This window comes from Eretmochelys imbricata, chromosome 1, assembly GCF_965152235.1.
Source record: "Eretmochelys imbricata isolate rEreImb1 chromosome 1, rEreImb1.hap1, whole genome shotgun sequence".
Classification (NCBI taxonomy): domain Eukaryota; kingdom Metazoa; phylum Chordata; order Testudines; family Cheloniidae; genus Eretmochelys; species Eretmochelys imbricata.
This window is the reverse complement of record NC_135572.1, coordinates 44,156,709-44,174,705: the sequence shown is the minus strand read 5'-3', so window position 1 is coordinate 44,174,705 and position 17,997 is coordinate 44,156,709. Positions and strand designations below refer to the sequence as shown.

The following is a 17,997-nucleotide window of genomic DNA, read 5'->3' as shown; positions in this document are numbered from 1 at the left end:
GTAAAGTAGCTTATGATGAAGCTGTTTTATTTTATATGTTCCTGTTAGTGCTTGTCCTGCTATGCTTAAATTACACTTGTGTTGTACACCCACTGAATGTTAAATTGTTGTAAGTTGCTCCCCTTTACCACTTGTACTCATATTTTCAATCCATGTACTCCCTGCTGCTCTCTGAAGGCTTGTCTATGTGGGAAGGTAGGCTGCATTAACTAAGGGCTTGTCTACACTGGCACTTTACAGCACTGCAACGTTCTCGCTCAGGGGTGTGAAAAAAACACCCCCCTGAGCGCTGCAAGGTTCAGCACTGTAAAGTGCCAGTGTAGACAGTGCACCAACACTGGGAGCTATTCCCCTCGTGGAGGTGTTTTTTTGCCGCGACTACACAGCCACATTAAAGCGCTGCTGTGGCCAGCACAGTGAAGATGTGCCATAAGATGTGAATTTAAAGTCCACTAAAGCACATTAAGCCTTTGTGTGGAGGCTCTCATTCAGAAGTCAAGAGCAGCTGCTGAAAGAGAGTGTTGAGAGGGGGATTTAATGAACTTTAACTAAGCACTTTAAATTCACACCTTGAGTTAATTCAGATTAATTTCCAATGTAGCCAAGCCCTAAATCACCAAAGGATTTGTCCCAGAGATTGGTTTGGGAGTTGTAGCTGCCTACCGAAAGGATGAATGTAGTCCATGACATTTATCCAGTTTTATGTGAAGTACAAATCCTTAGAAAGGACTGTAAAATCAGATGCCTTTTTGCAGCAGTGTCTTTTAATGTCCTTTTGATTTGCCCCTTACATTTACTTTCCAGTTCTACTTATCATTAGCATTTACTTGCCACATTATCTCAAGCTGATAGCAAGAACAATAGTATCTTCTCATAAATCATTAATTTGCAGGAGATGTTAAAAGAAGCTTGGTCAATATCATCTGTCTTCTTTCAGATACTAGAGAACATCCTCTGAGCAATTTTACTCATTTTTCTTTATCAAGGGCCTAAGAAGTCAAAGTGCATTCTTCACTTCAGGCCCCTTCACTTCAGTATTCTAAAGAATAGCTGCTATAAAGCCACTTGCAACCTGCACTGTACTGCTCCATACATACATGGAGTAAGTAGCATTGAAATCAGGATCTACTGTGACTGCAGTGGAAGATCTTATCAAATAGCACTTTCAGTGTTTCTTTATTAAAAATTAAGAGCATTATTCAAATAACTTTTCAGGAGCCTATATTTGTTGCAGATTCATACTAGTTCCAAGTCAAATTGTTAACTAGATCATGCAACTTTATCTAAATTCCAGGGAAGGAAGACCCTTAATCCACAAGTACATTATTTTAGCTATCAGGGTATTTACATACTGCATGCTAAAATCCACAGAAGACAATCACTGAGATGGAAAAGTAGTACTAGGTAAGTATTCAAGATACCTTTAGCCTCTTCTAATGTAATTTCACAACTAGAAATGGAGAGACTGTATACCATGGGACCAGCCAATTCTCCTCTGATCACTAGCAGGTGCTCCATGGACCACAGTTTGGGAATTACTGGATGTGGTATTGAGATTGTGTGTATAAATATTACAATATTGGAGACAGTTCTAAGCGTAGAAGAATTTATAGTCCAACTTGAAATGATTAAGTAGTACATCTCTCCATGAGTAGTCCCATTGATTCCAGTAGGACTTCTCACTGAGTAAGGAACTCATCCATCGTGAGCTAGGATGGAGAAATCAGGCCTTTAAATATCACGAAGTGGGGATTTTTTTTTAATGTAATACTTTCTGTTTCATCTTTGGAAAAACAGCATTGGCTAACAAATACAGCTACCTCAGATTAATTTCTTCTTTGTTATTTTAGCTTTAGTATACCCAAGCTTTCATAAATATCAATGTTTGAGGATAACAGATTATTAAAGTAAGGATTTCTGTCATTTGGGAAAGGAGTGAAATCAAAGCAATGCTGGTCATACCTAGATGTTACATTAGCAAACTAGTTATAATAACTACGAAAGTCGTACGTGAATAGCTTTCTAAATCAAAGCCCTGATGGCAAGTGGGTGGAATATTAGGAGACAGCAAGAGAAATATATCTATTTTTTCTTAGGCCTGGTTTACAGTACGCGGTTATTTCGGAATTAGCCGAGTTAATTCGAAATAAAACTGATTTCGTCCACACGACCAAACTGGTTTTTTCGATTTAAAGGGCTCTTTAATCCGATTTCTGTACTCCACCTCGGCAAGTGGAGTATCGCTTAAATCGAGATCGCAGTTCCGGGTTACAGGTACTGTGGATGCAATTCGACGTTATTGACCTCCGGGAGCTATCCCAGAATGCTCCCCTGTGACCACTCTGGACAACACTCTCAACTCCAATGCACTAGCCAGATAGGCAGTAAAAGCCTCGGGAACTTTTGAATTTCATTTCCTGTTTGGTCACCATCAGCATAGTCCACCATTACAGGCGACCATGCAGAGTCCACCATCACAAGAGACCACGCAGTCCCGGATTAGCAGACGAGCTCCAGCATGGGCCGAACGGGAGGTACTGGATCTCATCGCATGTTGGGGAGACGAATCTGTTATGGCAGAACTATGTTCCAAAAAAAGAAACGCAGATATGTATGCTAAAGTCTCCAGGGCCATGACAGAAAGAGGCTACTCCAGGGACATAGAGCAGTGTTGTACAAAAATCAAGGAGCTCAGGCAAACGTACCAAAAAGCCAGGGAGGCGAATGGGCGCTCTGGGTCACAGCCCCATACGTGCCGCTTCTACCGGGAGCTGCATGCAATTATGGGGGGTGATGCCACCACTACCCCACCGCTGTCCGTGGACACCTGCAAGGGGGTAGTTGCACGGAGTGAGGAGGATGAGTTATTGGAGGACAAAGAGGAGGAGGAGGACAGTGCACAGGCGGCAAGTGGGGAATCTATTTCCTCCCCTAGCCAGGAACTATTCTTAACGCTGGAGCCAATAGCCTCCCTCCACTCCCAATGCGGGCTCCCGGACCATGACCCTGGAGAAGGTACTTCTGGTGAGTGAGAGCCTGATTGGAGCCACACGATGTGGGGTGGGGGGAAACCCCGCCGCGCTGGGCTGTTTGTGTTTAGTTTAAAGGGCTCATCCCTGCTCAGAGCCTCATCGGAGCCACGCGGGGTGGGTGGGTGGGTGGGGGTGTTGTGTGAAGCGATCATCCCGGAGAGCCTGCAGGCCCTCCTTTTATATGGCAAACCCACCAGGCATTGCTTGCTATGGGAAAGGGGGCCTGGCAGTTTGAAAGCATTGAAATGAATGCGAAAGAAGCAGAACACCGTGTGCCCCTAGGGCTTACCATGGCTGCCTGCAAGCTGAATTCTGTTGCCTGGCCGCATGTGATGGCTTACTCACACCAAAGTGGCAGGCATTTCAGTATAAGAGGCAAAATGCGACCTTGTACAGAAAGAACATGTGTTGTGTACTATGAATTGCCTGTTTCAATGAGAAAGTGTCCCCTTTGTTCTCTAAAATGTATCTTTTAAAATACTACCCTCCCTTTTTCTCCTCCAGCAGGTGCAAATGTTTCAGTGTGGCCCCTATCTACTCCGTCCCAGAGGCTGGTCCAGATTAGAAGGTGGAAAAAAAGAACTTGGGACGACATGTTCGCCAAGCTCATGCAGTCGTCCCACACTGATAGGGCCCAGTTGAATGCGTGGAGGCAAACAATTGCGGAGTCCCATAAAGCATTTGATGAACACGTTGATGTCGGTGAAATGTCCCTTGTGATCTACCAGTGCTTGCAGCACCATGGAAAAGTACCCCTTGTGGTTTACGTACTGGCCGCCCTGGTGTTCCGGGGCCAAGATAGGGATATGTGTTCCGTCTATTGCCCTGCCGCAGTTAAGGAACCCCAGCGCATTAAAGCCATCCACAATGGTCTGTACATTTCCCAAAGTCACAACCCTTGATAGCAGCTGGTCAATGATTGCATTGGCTACTTGCAGCACAGCAGTCCCCACAGTAGTTTTGCCCACTCCAAACTGATTCCCGACTGACCGGTAGCTGTTGGGCGTTGCAAGCTTCCACAGGGCTATTGCCACTCGCTTCTCAACTGTGAGGGCTGCTCTCATTTTGGTGTCTTTGCACGTCAGGGCAGGGGACAGCAAGTCACAAAGTTCCATGAAAGTGGCCCTACGCACATGAAAGTTTCGCAGCCACTGGGAATCATCCCATACCTGCAACACTATGCGGTCCCACCAGTCTGTGCTTGTTTCCCGGGCCCAGAATCAGTTTTCCACGGCATGAACCTGGCCCAATGCCACCATGATCTCCCAGTCGCCACATCCCAATCGTCTGTGTCCATGTCCTCGTCACTATCGTAATCGCGCTGTCGTCGCTTTCTCGCCCAGTTTTGCAGGTACTGCACATACTGCTGGATAACGTGCGAGGTATTTACAATGGTCAAAACTGCAGCAGAGATCTGAGCGGGCTCCATGCTTGCTGCGCTATGGTGCCTGCACGGGTAATCCTGGAAAAAGGGCGCGAAACGTAAGAGAGCAGAGTGCAGCAGAAGAGGTGCTGTTCAGTTCACGATAGCCGAAAAAAGGCGGGAAATGGTTGTCTTCTGTAGCTTTCACGGAGGCAGGAGCCCAGGACAGACAACGTGGAGAAGCTCGGTAGCGTGGCAAGAGCGGGAGAGCAGAGTTGGCGGCGGAAGCTGTGCTGCTCGGTTCACGATGGCCGAGCAGAGTTGGCAGCGGAAGCGGTCGATGAAGAAGAGAAAGAGTAGATACTTATGGAAATTACATAGAAAGATGAGAGGAAATGTGGATTCATAGTACCAGGAGAGAAGCAGTGCACCATACTACACCATCTGCTGAAAGCAGTATGGTGTCTGCACGCCAAAAAGGCGCGAAACGATTGTCTGCCGTAGCTTTCATGGCGGGAGGAGCAACTGATGACACACACCCAGAAACACTTGCGAGAATGTTTTTGCCCCATCATGCACTGGGAGCTTAACCCAGAATTCCAGTGGGCGGCGGGGACTGAGGGAACTGTGGGATAGCTACCCACAGTGCACCACTCCGACATTCAATGCTAGCCTCGGTACTGTGGACACACTCTGCCAAATTCACGCGCTTTAGTGGGGACACACAAGACCGAATGTATAAAATCGCTTCCGAAAATTCAGTTGAATAATTTCAAAATAATTTCGTACTGTAGACGTACCCTTAGTTACAGGAAAGTTTTATCTTATGTTACCTAATGTAAAATTATAGGCATAGTTAGGGGTGAAAGTAATAAGAAATTCTTACTGGTACGGGGGCCAGCCTAGGCCAGAAAGGGTGGGGCTGGGGAGGGTCAGCCTCCCTCAGCCAGCCCATCTGCGCTGCCCGGCCCGCACTGCCTGGGGCTCCAGTGGTGATTGAAAAGGACCTGGGGCTCTGGACGCTGCTGCAGTAGCAGTGGCAGCCAGGAGCCCCGGGCCCTTTTAAATCGCCAGCCCCGGGGGCAGCATGTGTGTGTGCGGGGGACTGACGTTAAAGCACTGCTGCAGCGCTTTAACATCGTTGCCCCTTTTGCCTCCACCCTTGGTGGCCCTGCTAGTAGGGTCCCTAAGGGGTGGGGGGAGAAGGGGCTGTGGCAGTGCTTTAATGTGGGCTGTGTACGGGCCAGTACCAACTTCTTACGGGTACATAAGAAGTACCGGCCCATACCAGCTCACTTTCACGCCTGGGCATAGTGTACACCCACTAAAGCTGTTTTTTGGGTCTCTTATATGCAAGTAGAGTTGATGTTCTTGTTAGGGGCAGCAGGAGAATGTTTGGTGGGAATTTAGATTCAATATTCAGAATTTCCCAACAGACTTGACTCTGTTCGATTTGGAGTTACAGTTAATGCTAGCTGGACACAAGAGGATTTAAATGACAACTCTTCCTCACCCCCAGCCAATCAGAGTTTCATGGTGGGGTGGGCTACTGTGCAGGAAAAAGATGGAAAGTAAAGGAAAATAAGGTTCTGTCAGGACAATACCACAAATATTGGGAAATGGTCAGGCAGTGGTTGCAGAGAGTTTTTTAAGTAGTTCCAGTGAATAATGGAAGGTCACATGTTTAATTTGCAAATTTTTTTACATATTCTGATATTTTCCCTTCTCTTAAATTGCTGAGGCCATAGACTGAACATTTGAGTGGAATTTGGTTAGATGAAACCTACACCTCTACCCCGATATAACGTGGTCCTCAGGAGCCAAAAAATCTTACCATGTTACAGGTGAAACCGCGTTATATTGTGGTAGAGGGATTAGAGTGTACAAAGAAATAATGTTTTTTGAAATTTTACTAGGAAAGATATTTTTATTCTTTCAGGATAAAAATGTTTGTAAACTTGCAAACTAAATAATTTTTGTTAGTAGGGGCAGAGGGTCAGCGGAGTGCGCAGCAGCCCCTGGCCAGGGCGCAGGAGGCGCAGAGCCGGGGCTGCAGCACAGACCCGCTCCCTCCAGCTGCAGGCACCCGGGCTGGGGCATGAACTTCCAGCCATGAGCCGCCCCCCGGATCGCTGCAGCCTGGCCGAGCCCCGCCGCGCTGCCCCTGCCCGTCTGAATCGACCCCTGTTCCCCTTTCCCCCATGGCCCCATTATCCAACCCCTCGGCCCCAGCCCAACATCAACGCAGCTTCCTCCTGAGAAGGAATACTTCTCATGATGTTGTTTCATTCGGGCAACCAGGCCTTGCATTTCTTTGTTGCACTGCTTGCATTTTGCAGGCATGCCTGTCTTACCCATAGGTAGAGAAACTTCATTAAAATATTCCCAAACTGGGTCTCTTTTACGGCCTGCTGCCATTATAGGTTTTCTTTTCTAGTGAGAGAATGGTATGGTAGACCTCAAATCAATGAAGGCTACACTCAGAAAGACCTCAAGACTTCTGGAATATGCTGCTCAAACAGTTCCACTTTTTTTCTACTGCCTGTCCCTCCCTTATCACATTTATCTCCAGACTTCTTCTCATTGTCCTGATCTATTCCGCACCCAACAATCTTATATTCATTGAACTTTTTGAAATTTTGCACTTTTAGAGAGAGGTAAGGGATTGACTCTGTGTACACAAATTTGCAGAGGGACAATAGGGTTGAGGTCTGTTATTTCTCAGCTCTATATATTTATTTATTTATTTAAAACATTTTTGCTGTTAACAAGCATGTTTCCTCTGGAGAGACAAATCCACCATTTGAGAACTGCAAAACTAAGTATCTCTGATGGTATCGTCTAGACTGAGCACTGAGTCCCATTGGGTAGTGTGACAAAGTTCCTCCTCTACCTTGGTGGTTCTTGCGCTTATTGGTGGAGTTGCTCGCCTTGGAGCTTCATGGCAGCCCTCAGCTTGGCCGTTTTTCTGAACCTACAGTCCAGATCGACTCCTCCTGTGTCTGACCAGGAGTTGGGAAGTTTTGGGGGAACCCGGGCCCGACCTCTACTCCAGGTTCCAGCCCAGGGCCCTGTGGAATGCAGCTGTCTAGAGTGCCTCCTGGAACAGCTGTGCGACAGCTACAACTCCCTGGGCTACTTCCCCATGGCCTCCTCTCAACACCTTCTTTATCCTCACCATAGGACCTTCCTCCTGGTGTCTGATAATGCTTGTACACCTCAGTCCTCCAACAGTATGCGTTCTCACTCTCAGCTCCTAGCGCCTCTTGCTCCCAGCTCCTTACATGCGCACCACAAACTGAAGTGAGCTCCTTTTTAAACCCAGGTGCCCTGATTAGCCTGCCTTAATTGATTCTAGCAGCTTCTTGATTGGCTGCAGGTGTTCTAATCAGCCTGTCTATCTTAATTGTCTCCAGAAGGTTCCTGATTGTTCTGGAATGTTCCCTGTTACCTTACCCAGGGAAAAGGGACCTACTTAACCTGGGGCTAATATATCTGCCTTTTATTACTCTCTTGTAGCCATCTGCCCGACCCTGTCACAGTAGATAGAAAGATTAACCTAAATAATCTATACAGAAGCCCCTGGAACCCCATAAGATTGGGTCCCTAATCCATGAACTATTGGAACTCATTTACAAAACTTTTCTTAAACGTTACATGAATACATTGTCTCATACTATAGAATTAGAATTTATAATCCCTATTCCATGATGAGATATCTTTGAGTTATAATGTATCTTAATTAAAACTATCTTTTAAAAAAGCATTTTATCAAAAAAATCTGATTTAAATAAAAAAATCTGATTTTTTAAATTTTTTTAAAAAAATCATTGATTTTTATCCATCCTGGTTGGAAGGAAGCTTCCCTTGAGAATAATTTTGCAGCGCTGTTCTGGTGCACAAAGAGTGATTTTATGGCTTCAGAGACTAGATGTTAGATTGTATAGACGACTTGTCTGCTCCAGTGTGGGGATTTCCTATATGTTCCATAAAAAGTCACAGAGTGTTAATGCTTTTCACCCAGAAATTGTGGTTTCAGATTTAACTAAGGTCATTAGTGAATTGCAGTTGGTGGTCTGAGCTGAGACTCAGTGGATTGCTTGCCTAATTTGTTAAACTAACACAAAATTTTGTCCAGTTCATCAGGGTCCAGTCAAAAGCCTGGAATAGCAGGAATGATTGCAAGTCAGGATTTCGATTCATTGGCAAGCTTGTGTTAGGTAGCTTCATCATGACAGCCACCTGTACTATATGTGATCCCAGGTAGAGTTGTCAGACTTCTACCAGCGTGTGCATTGTTAGGTCAGATTGTCACTCTGGTATTATCGACTTTCTGCACTTGTAGTGTTTTTTAATGGGCTCTGACAAGAATTTTCCTCACAGCGACATGAGAAATTTTAGTGAGTGCTTTCTACTTCTTCACCTTAGAATGTAAAGTGACACCAGCAAAAGAACTGGAGGCAACAGCAGATGGGGCATCAACATAAGTGGACCATCCATGCTTGCCTACAGTAGGATATTGAAAAACTGGCCCTAAAGAAGTCATTGGATTAAAAAAAAGAATGGGCTAGAAGGATATGTCCCATATTTTAAGTGAAGCAAGATAACAGGAGGACTCTCAAATTGTCCTCTTGCATGGTGTGAGTGGAAAGGACTCTCTCTATCAGTTCCTTCTCTATTCTATTCAACGTCACTCTTATGGCTGCGGCACCTTCAGTGCCCACAGCCACAATATGGCCACCAGTCATGAGACTTTGAAGCAGACCTGAGGACATGAGAAATCCTACCCTGGAAAAACCTTATTCTAAGGCCCAAAGCCTGAGATTAGGTTTTCATTTTTATATTGAAGCAACAACTTCCTGAGCAGTATTGATGTTTCTTCTTTCTTCCTAGGAAAGAAGGAACTGTGTAAACTGTACAGTTGTTACAACTTGAAAAGAGGTGGAATGTGGCTGGACCTATGTTCAACATGTTCATATACATGGCCTAGAACCCTGCAAGCCGTGCTGAGGTGCTGGTGCAGAGTTGTGTTCTTATAGTGAGGAATGGCTCATTTGGGCCTCTCTTTCTGTGTCTGCATTTATTTATGGATGCAGTTGATGTCATTTAGATTTCTACATATCTGATTGTGTCCTCAGTTATTTGTGCTTCCTCATTCCCTTCCTTCTCTCTTCCCCCAATCCTCTTGTGCAACAAGCAACTGGCCCACAATAACGCACGTGATATTTTGTCTTGCTTAGCGTGGGGCTGGGATCACAAGGACACACAGAACTTCTTGGGGCAAATGCTGGTCCTATTGAAATCAATGAGAGTTCGCTATTGACTTCACACAGGCCAAGGCCAGGTGATATTGGACAGCTATCATAATTAACAAACAGATTTTTGTTGGTCCCTTGAATCGCCACTGAAAGGAGTTTTCAATGTAGTGAGATCTAACCATCTTAACTTAATTTTCTTGTCCATATTTTATGCTATTCCTTTTTCATCTGCCTAGTCACATTCTCAGAGGCGTGATAGAATAATTCAAAGGGGTGAATCTGTTTTATGTTATAGTTTTAGGTTTTTGTCTGGACAGCACTTGTTCAGTGTGAATTCTTCAGTCGTTGATGGAGATCCCAGGGTTGGGGGCCTTTTATGACTTAAGCAAAGGAATTTTCTATGGATGACTCATTTTTTAGTTTTTACTGATTTGTATTGCAAGACACCTTGCAACTGTGCTGTATATGTGCTTTTCGTAATATACTGTCGCTTATTGTAACTGTGATTATTCAGCAAGTCTATTTTCAGTAGGGAATTATGGTGCAGTTCAATGATTCAGAAGGGAGAGCTGTATTTTTCATGTCCACTGGTCACCTCCAAAATGCAGCAGGTCCTTGATTTTAGTAAACAAACGTCATTAATATTGTGTTATAAGTTTGGCATTTCATTCTCTCCCTGAGATGATACAATAGCAAACCATGTGATTTCTGTGGGTGTTGTGATATGCTGTATGCAAAGTCCCTTGGTGGTTTTCTGAGCATATTACTAGAGAAACTAGCCCCTAGTAAAAGGACTGGCATAGCTAAACAATGTTGTTTCTGTATAGAGAATCAGTAAGTGTGAGTCCTGTCCACAGACATATAGCACCATGACTTCTTTTAAAATTATTTCAGGATTTTCTTTTTATACCAGTTTTCAAAAAATTAGTACAAATGCAGGTTGTTGAAGAGACATAATTTGACTGTAGGGGCAAATCCTGCCCTTGCCTCTAGAACCAATTCAATTCCCCTATGCAAAGGGGTGCATGATGCTGGGGTGATGGATGCTAATCTCCATAGGGTCCCCTGTGCTCTGACATGAGAGGGTTAGTGGGGTCACTGCTGAAGTGGGCTATGGAATGACTGAAGGCAGGGCTAAGTGGCTATTTGTGTCCTTCCCTCTCTACCGCCTGTGGTAGAGTTACACTGAGGCTGCGGCCTGAGTGGGAGAATGCCTCCCCTGCCCCATCACCCCTCAGAGCAATTGGCTGCTGTTTAGAATTTGGGTTATAATGTAGTGATAGTCGCTTGTAACCAAACAAATATACCACAGTTTAGTTGTGAAGTAACAGCAGCATTTAATAACTGTGTGAAAAATACCTTTGGGTGTATAGTTATACCTACATTTTGGAATAATATCATAAATACACAATGCTATGCAAAACAGTATTGGAAGACCTATTTTTGCATATGGCTAGAAGAAATTGCAACCCGCAATAGCCTTTTCCTGTGACATGGAGTAAAAGAGATATATCTTTGAATTTAGATTGAAACTCTAATTCACATTTAGCTGCTTTAATGAAAAGTAGCAAATACACTCTCTGGCACTGACAAGACTGAAAAACATTCTTTGTTGCAGTGTCATTAGCTACAGTGCAGTAGACTGTAAGTACATTATCAATGAACACTGTATATACAGGTTTTGTTTCTTTTCTGTAATTTCCTCCCTAAGGGTACCCCATGATGTCACTGATCCACTAAACCCACAGCTATACGGAACAGTGAGTGAGCTGTCAGTTTCTGAGTAGGCTCCGGCCTGATATGCACATACAGAAGCTCAAAGCAATGAATAAGCTGTTTCTGAATTTTCAGTAGCTCAAAGGCTCTAAGCCTTTCTGGTTCTCTGTGAATCTTTTAGGACTAAACTTCACCTATTAAAGGCCAAGCCCCTACTCTGTCTGTTGTTTTTGACAACAGCATGGTAGCCAGTGGGGGAATGGCACGATTTTGGAGTCTGGAGAGCCTTCAGATGGGTATGTGTGAGTAGAAGGTGCACTCTTTTTATTCTCTGTATTGTTTCTGATTTAAAATTATCAAGTGTTAGTGTCACTGGGCTTGATTCTGATCACACTCTTGTTGTTGTAAAAAATGTAAACTCCACTGCAATCAACAGAGTTACACCAATGGAAAGCTGGATAGAGATCAGAATCAGGCCCACATTGTCTTAAGTTTTTGCAATCCATTAGAGCTACAGGGATACCCATCCCTATCTGTAAAATATTTACTCCTGCCGGTAAACATTAGAGGAATGGATACAGAGAGTAAGTGATTGGTTTTGTTGTTGTTTGTTTTTTGTGTTTTGTTTTTAATCTAGCTACCAAGGCAATGGAAGCTTCTTGACTGGTAAGGAATAACGAGCAGTTACCAGTCCAAAATTACTCTCCTTTTTCATCTTTAGTTAAATGTTTTAGAGTATTTATGTCTACTATCTTTGCTGCAACAAACCAGTTGTCAATACTGACATTACAATGCGGCTGTAAAAATGAGATCCAGGATGAAGTTTACCACTTCAGATTTGAGGCTAGAAGCTGATTTTTATATATTATTTATTTACAGATTTTCAGGAAAGCAATGTCAGTGAGTTTTAAATGAGACAACTTTTAAAATATATATTTCTATTCGTTTTCAGATTTGTAACCCTATGGCTAGGAGATCTCAACTTTTTAATAGGAATTTTGCAGTCTCCTGGATTAGTTCTATGAGACATTAATATGAATGTATATTTTAAAATGTTCTGGGGTGGGTAGAATAACTTATTGTTTTACATCAAGACTGAGGGCAAAATTGTGTCCTTCTAAAGAAAGAAAGCCACAAGGTAAATGTTTTAACTGACCTTTGCATCCTATGGCCTTGATTACCCTTGAAAAATTAGTATCCATATAACAGGAAATGCTTGCAAGGATGCAAGTGTAAGCACTCATATAGACAGGGCTATCTATACTGTCATGAAAACCTATGGGTTACACATATTTATGCCCACTGCCCACAGCCCATCTGCGTGGGATCCAGAAAGCAAGGCAAGCCTCTCTGGTAGAGGTGGTTGGGAATTTTTTGGCTGACTGGCTTTTTGTCAAAAAATGCTGATTTGTCAAAACATTGCTTTTTGTGGAAATGTATAATTTTTGACAAAAGTTTTGCTGGGGAGGTTTTTCAGCTCCAAGATGGAATTTCTGGTCAAAACAAGAGTTAGAGAGGGAGACATCCAACCTAGAATAGCCAATACCTTCCTGGTTAGATCACTCACCTGGGATGTGGGAGGCGCAGATTTAAATCGCTTTTCCAAATCTGGCAGAGCAGGGACTAGAACCTGACTCTCCCACGTTCCACACGAGTGCCCTAATCTCCCCATCACTTCTGCGTTTTTTCACCAAAAATTAAAATAAAATTCAAAATCGCTTGATTTCATCCCACTGCAGAATGGGGACATATTTTTTGAATCTTGAAAATTTTAATGGGATAGGAAAACCTTTTCCCACCTAGTTCTACTCTCTGCTTCTTTCTCTTTCCTAGCCTACTCCGTGCAGGATTACACTGCAGGCCATCTGCAAGGGCAGCGCGTGAATCCCCACTTCGGGGAAGCTACCCTGCCCCTTCCATCCCTGGAGCCCTGAGCCCGCCCCTCCCCTCACTACAGCCAAGGAAGCCCCGCCCCGCCCGCCCCTGCAGCTGCTGGGCAGCCCAAGCACCAGCCTGACCCCCGGGACACCAGCCGGCCCAACTACTGGCCCAATCCCCAGGCCAGTCCGAGCACTGGCTAGTGTTGCCAGGTGTCCAGTTTTCGACCGGCACACCGGGTCAAAAAGGGACCTTTGTGGCTCTGGTCAGCACCACTGACCGGACTGTTAAAAGTGTGGTTGGCAGCGCTGCCAGTGCTGCAGGACTGGCAGGCTCCCTACCCAGCTCCACGTGGCTCCCAGAAGCAGTCAGCATGTCCCTCTGGCTCCTAGGTGAAGGGGCAGCCACGGGGCTCTGCGTGCTGCTCCTGCCCCGAGTGCCGGCTCTGCAGCTCCCATTGGCTGGGAACTGCAGCCAATGGGAGTTGCAGGGAGCAGCACCTGCAGGCGTGGGCAGCACGCAGAACCCCATGGCAGCTCCTTCACCTAGGAGCCGGAGGGACATCCTGGCTGCTTCCAGAATCCAGCTGAGGTAAGCACTACCCGGAGCGCATGCCCCAGTCCCTTCCCACGCCCCAACATTCTGCCCCAGCCCTGAGCCCTCTCCTGCACCCCAAACCTCTCATCCCTGGCCCCACCCTAGAGTCCACACCCCCAGCCAGAGCCCTCACATCCCCTCTGCACCCCACTCCCCAGCTCGGAGCCCCCTCCCACACTCTGAATCCCTTGGCCCCAGCCCCACCCCAGAGTCCACACCACCAGCCAGAGCCCTCACCCCTCCCATACTCCAACCCCCTGCCCCAGCCTGGTGAAAATAAGCGAATGAGCAAGGGTGGGGGAGAGAGAGCAATGGAGGGAGGGAAGAAAGAGTGAGCAGGGGCGGGGCCTCAGAGAAGGGGTGGTGCAGGGGCATGGCTTCAGGGCAGGGTAGGGGTCAGGGCAAGGGTGTTCGATTTTCTGCAATTAGGAAGTTGGTAACACTAGCACTGGCCTGACCCCTGGACTGATGGTCGGCCGGGCTTCCTCAGGCCACTGAGCCCCAAGCTCCAGACTGCCAGCCCAAGCTGAACCCCTTCTAGCTTCAGGGGAATGGGGGAGCAAGGGTGGGGCTTCAGGGTGGAGTAAGGGTGGGGCCTCAGCCTGAGTTGGGGAGACTAACCTGACCTACAATGCCCACTGCCCACCTGCCTAAGAGTCATATAAAGACTAGGGCCCAGATTTTTAAATGTATTTAGGCATTGCTGTGCTTAGAATTGGAATGCCTAAGTATCATTTTCAAAAGAGACTTAGGCACTTATGAGCCTAAATTGTTTTTGACAGTCAATGGGATTGAGGCTCCTAAGTGCCAAACCCCTTTTGAAAATTAACTTAGGCTCCTAAATCAGTTAGGCATTGGACTCCTGAGCTCAACAACACCCTGAATCAGGGACCCCTGCAGGAAACTACCTACCTGTGACACAGGCCCAAAAAGTTTAATGGTTTACATCCAGGTTTACTTTTGTGTAGCTGTTTGCTTCAGTGGAGTTATTCCTGATTTGTATGGTTGTGTAAATGAGAGAAAATCACTCCCTAAGTAAACGCGTTGTTATATTTTCAAGAGCAAAGGCACTTTCTAAGGGGTTTTGCCTTAGCCTATTGGCAGCTTTATGTTCACATTTTTTATTAAATTTTTTTTGTATGTTTGCTTTTCTGAGAAGACTTTGATTAAACCAAATTACTCTGTTTCAAGCCTGTCACTTTTGTTTTAGTTGTTACAGATGGTGGAACTGAATCTTCTGCCTTAGTTGATGACAATGGTAGTGAGGAGGATTACAGTTATGAGGAGCTCTGCCAACCCAGCCCTAGATACCTGCAGCCTGGAGGGGAACAGCTAGCAATTAATGAGGTAAGTGGAGGATACATTCTAGTATGTCTAACCTTTTGGTGATGATGTTGCATGCGTTTTATATACCCGTACTCAAGCTTGGGAGTCTGAGATCCAGACCTTTTTGCTACATTATTCAATTTCTCAGACAGATAATTATACAAGGACACATTTCTCAAAATACTCGGCTCATCCTGAAACAGATTTATTTATCTCCTTTTTGTTTAATTATGCTTGTTTAGTTTTCTAGCAGTCTACGGATTGGTCTTTGCTGAGCTTTTGTCCTTCACCAACTCTTTCCCCCCCACATTTCAGCTGATAAGTGATGGCAGCATGGTCTATGCAGAGGCACTGTGGGACCATGTGACTATGGATGATCAAGAGCTAGGTTTTAAAGCTGGGGATGTCATCCGAGTCCTTGAAGCTTCCAACAAAGACTGGTGGTGGGGAAGAAATGAAGACAAGGAAGCCTGGTTTCCAGCTAGCTTTGTCAGGGTTAGTAACCTATGTCTGTTTCTTTTCTACAACGAGGGCCTGATTCACCACTGCATTATTGCAGCTTTACATCAGGCTCCTGGTAACATGTCAGTATAACAATGGCTTGTTTTATTTTGTTAAAAGTTGCTATTCTTGCTTCAGCATAATTTACTTGGCCACATTTTACCATCACTTACTCCTGGGTAACCCTGTAAAAATCCAAATAGAAATGAGGACAGAGAACCAGCTCATCATTATTATTTGGGCTATGTCCCATGGATGTAAAGGAACCAACACTAATACCACTCAAGACTGGTCAATATGTACAGAAAGAGCACAACAGTTTTGGGGATGGAGATGGGAACATCTGTTCTACTCAGCATTCTCTTCTGATATTTCAGGGATTTTGGTGGTAAAATAATGCCAGACCTGTCAGCTTCATCAATTGTGGCAGTTCTGTCCATAATGTGAATACCTTATTCGCAGTTCAGCCAAGAGTCTCATGACAGTACAGCTGCTGAGGGATAGCTATTGCTGTATTGTATCATTAATTATATTACAGCATCTTCTAGATGCCACAACTGAAATTGGGGCCCCACAGTGCTAGGCACTGTTCAAGCAAATTGTAAGAGACAGACCCACCATAAAGAGTTTACCATCTAAGCAGGCATGCTGAAGAAAGAGTGGGTGAAAGGCAGCATTGTTGTTCCCATTTTACAGATAAGAAACTGAGGCAGAGAGATTAAAGGTAAAATTTTCAAAAATGCCTGAGTCACTTAGGCCCAGATTTTTAAAGGTATTTAGGCATTGCAATGTTGAATAAAGCAACGCCTAAATACCTTTAAAAACGTGAACTTCAGGCACTCTTGAAAATATTATTCTTAAGTGATTTGTCCAAGAGCACATACAGAGTTAATAGCAGAGCTGGGGCTATTAAACCCAGATCTCCCTCATCACAGTCCAGTGATTTAACCACATGGTCATTTTTCCTGTAAATTTTACCATTTCTGTGAATTAGGTGAATAATGAAGTTGATGGGACTCTAGTACAAAAATGTTCAATCTGACTTCAGAAAAATGTATTTTTAACTTTAAATATCAGTGTGAGTGCCTCATCCTTTGGGAAAGGAGGACAATTGGGGAAGGGAGAAATGACTGTAACTGATTACTTCAGATCAGTGTCATCCTAATTTAACATGGAAAATAATGCCACAATTTTTTTATTTGAGTATTGGCAGTGAGTGCTCACTGCTCATGGTCTCTCTAATAAATCTGCACTTCTGTTCACAAAAAATACAGGCAACACTTATAGGATGGCCTTCAGATACTATGGTGATGAAGGTCCATATGGGTACCCAAAAAGAAAGAGTTGACCCATTCCTGAAACCTTTACATTAGTAGCCAGTGGAAATACTTGAATAAGAGTTACATGATAGACGTTATTATGGAATCCTATTTCTATAACCTAGGACTGAGGACCAGCTATATAATAATAATAATTAATAATCGGTTATGAGCTGCCTCTATTGTAATTAAATAAAGTTTGTAATAGTTTTTAACATTTGTTTTTGTAACACCTTGCTGCACTACTCTAGCTGTCTTTTCTGTTATGAATGCAGCTACGAGTTAATCAGGAAGAACTACCAGAAAATTGTGGTAGCATCCAAGATGAAGAGCAACATGCAGATGCTAGTAAACATCGCCAAAAAATTGCTGAAAACAAGGATCAGATGAGAACCAATGTTATTCAGGAAATAATGAACACGGAGAGAGTCTATATCAAACATCTCAAGGACATCTGTGAGGTAGTGTCAAGCCATAGACTTAGAGCATTCCACAGACCTAATTTGAACAAACGTCCCTTGTGAGTGAAAACTTGAGCATTTTCTGTTGTCAGAAGATTCATCATTGCAATTCTAAGGCTGTCAATGAGAATGCTCTCTTGCGCAGTTCTAACTCCCTTCTTTATTGAACACCATAATACATCTTTTTGAAAGAACACTTCATTTTGTACCTGTTAACAATGCTTTGCTTTCCTGACTGCAGTTTCCATGTTGGGGAGAGAGTCCAGCTTAGTTAGTATTTGCTACCACTTTGCCTCAGTAGATAACTATAAATCCATGTAATATGGTAGTATCTAGTTACAGTTTAGTGACTGATCATTTTGAAGGTGGTCTGCAGAGGAAAAAATGAAAAATTGGATTTGTGCTTTTTTTTTTCTGGTCATTTATTATGTAATTCTAATTTTTTAAAATATTCTCCTTGTTTAAACTGCAGCAAGATCAGTAGTATCAAGACTTACCTTCTCTGTTATTGTTTTTTTGCTGGAGTTTCCTTGGAGGACCAGAGAC

The 17,997-nt window shown here is 44.3% G+C and overlaps 1 protein-coding gene across 4 annotated transcripts in view; it reads left to right on the top strand.

The window, feature by feature from the left end:
* The window catches only part of SPATA13 (spermatogenesis associated 13), a 70,725-nt gene that overhangs the window by 31,656 nt on the left and 21,072 nt on the right, over nt 1-17,997 (top strand). For 2 of the 4 annotated variants that reach the window (XM_077806132.1, XM_077806140.1), the window contains 3 exons: nt 15,055-15,191; nt 15,486-15,665; nt 17,266-17,451. In XM_077806132.1, coding sequence (XP_077662258.1) covers nt 15,055-15,191; nt 15,486-15,665; nt 17,266-17,451 — 503 coding nt within the window. Of the gene's footprint in view, nt 1-11,586; nt 11,666-15,054; nt 15,192-15,485; nt 15,666-17,265; nt 17,452-17,997 lie in introns of those variants that run through there. The other 2 variants (XM_077806148.1, XM_077806156.1) reach the window with 2 other exon arrangements.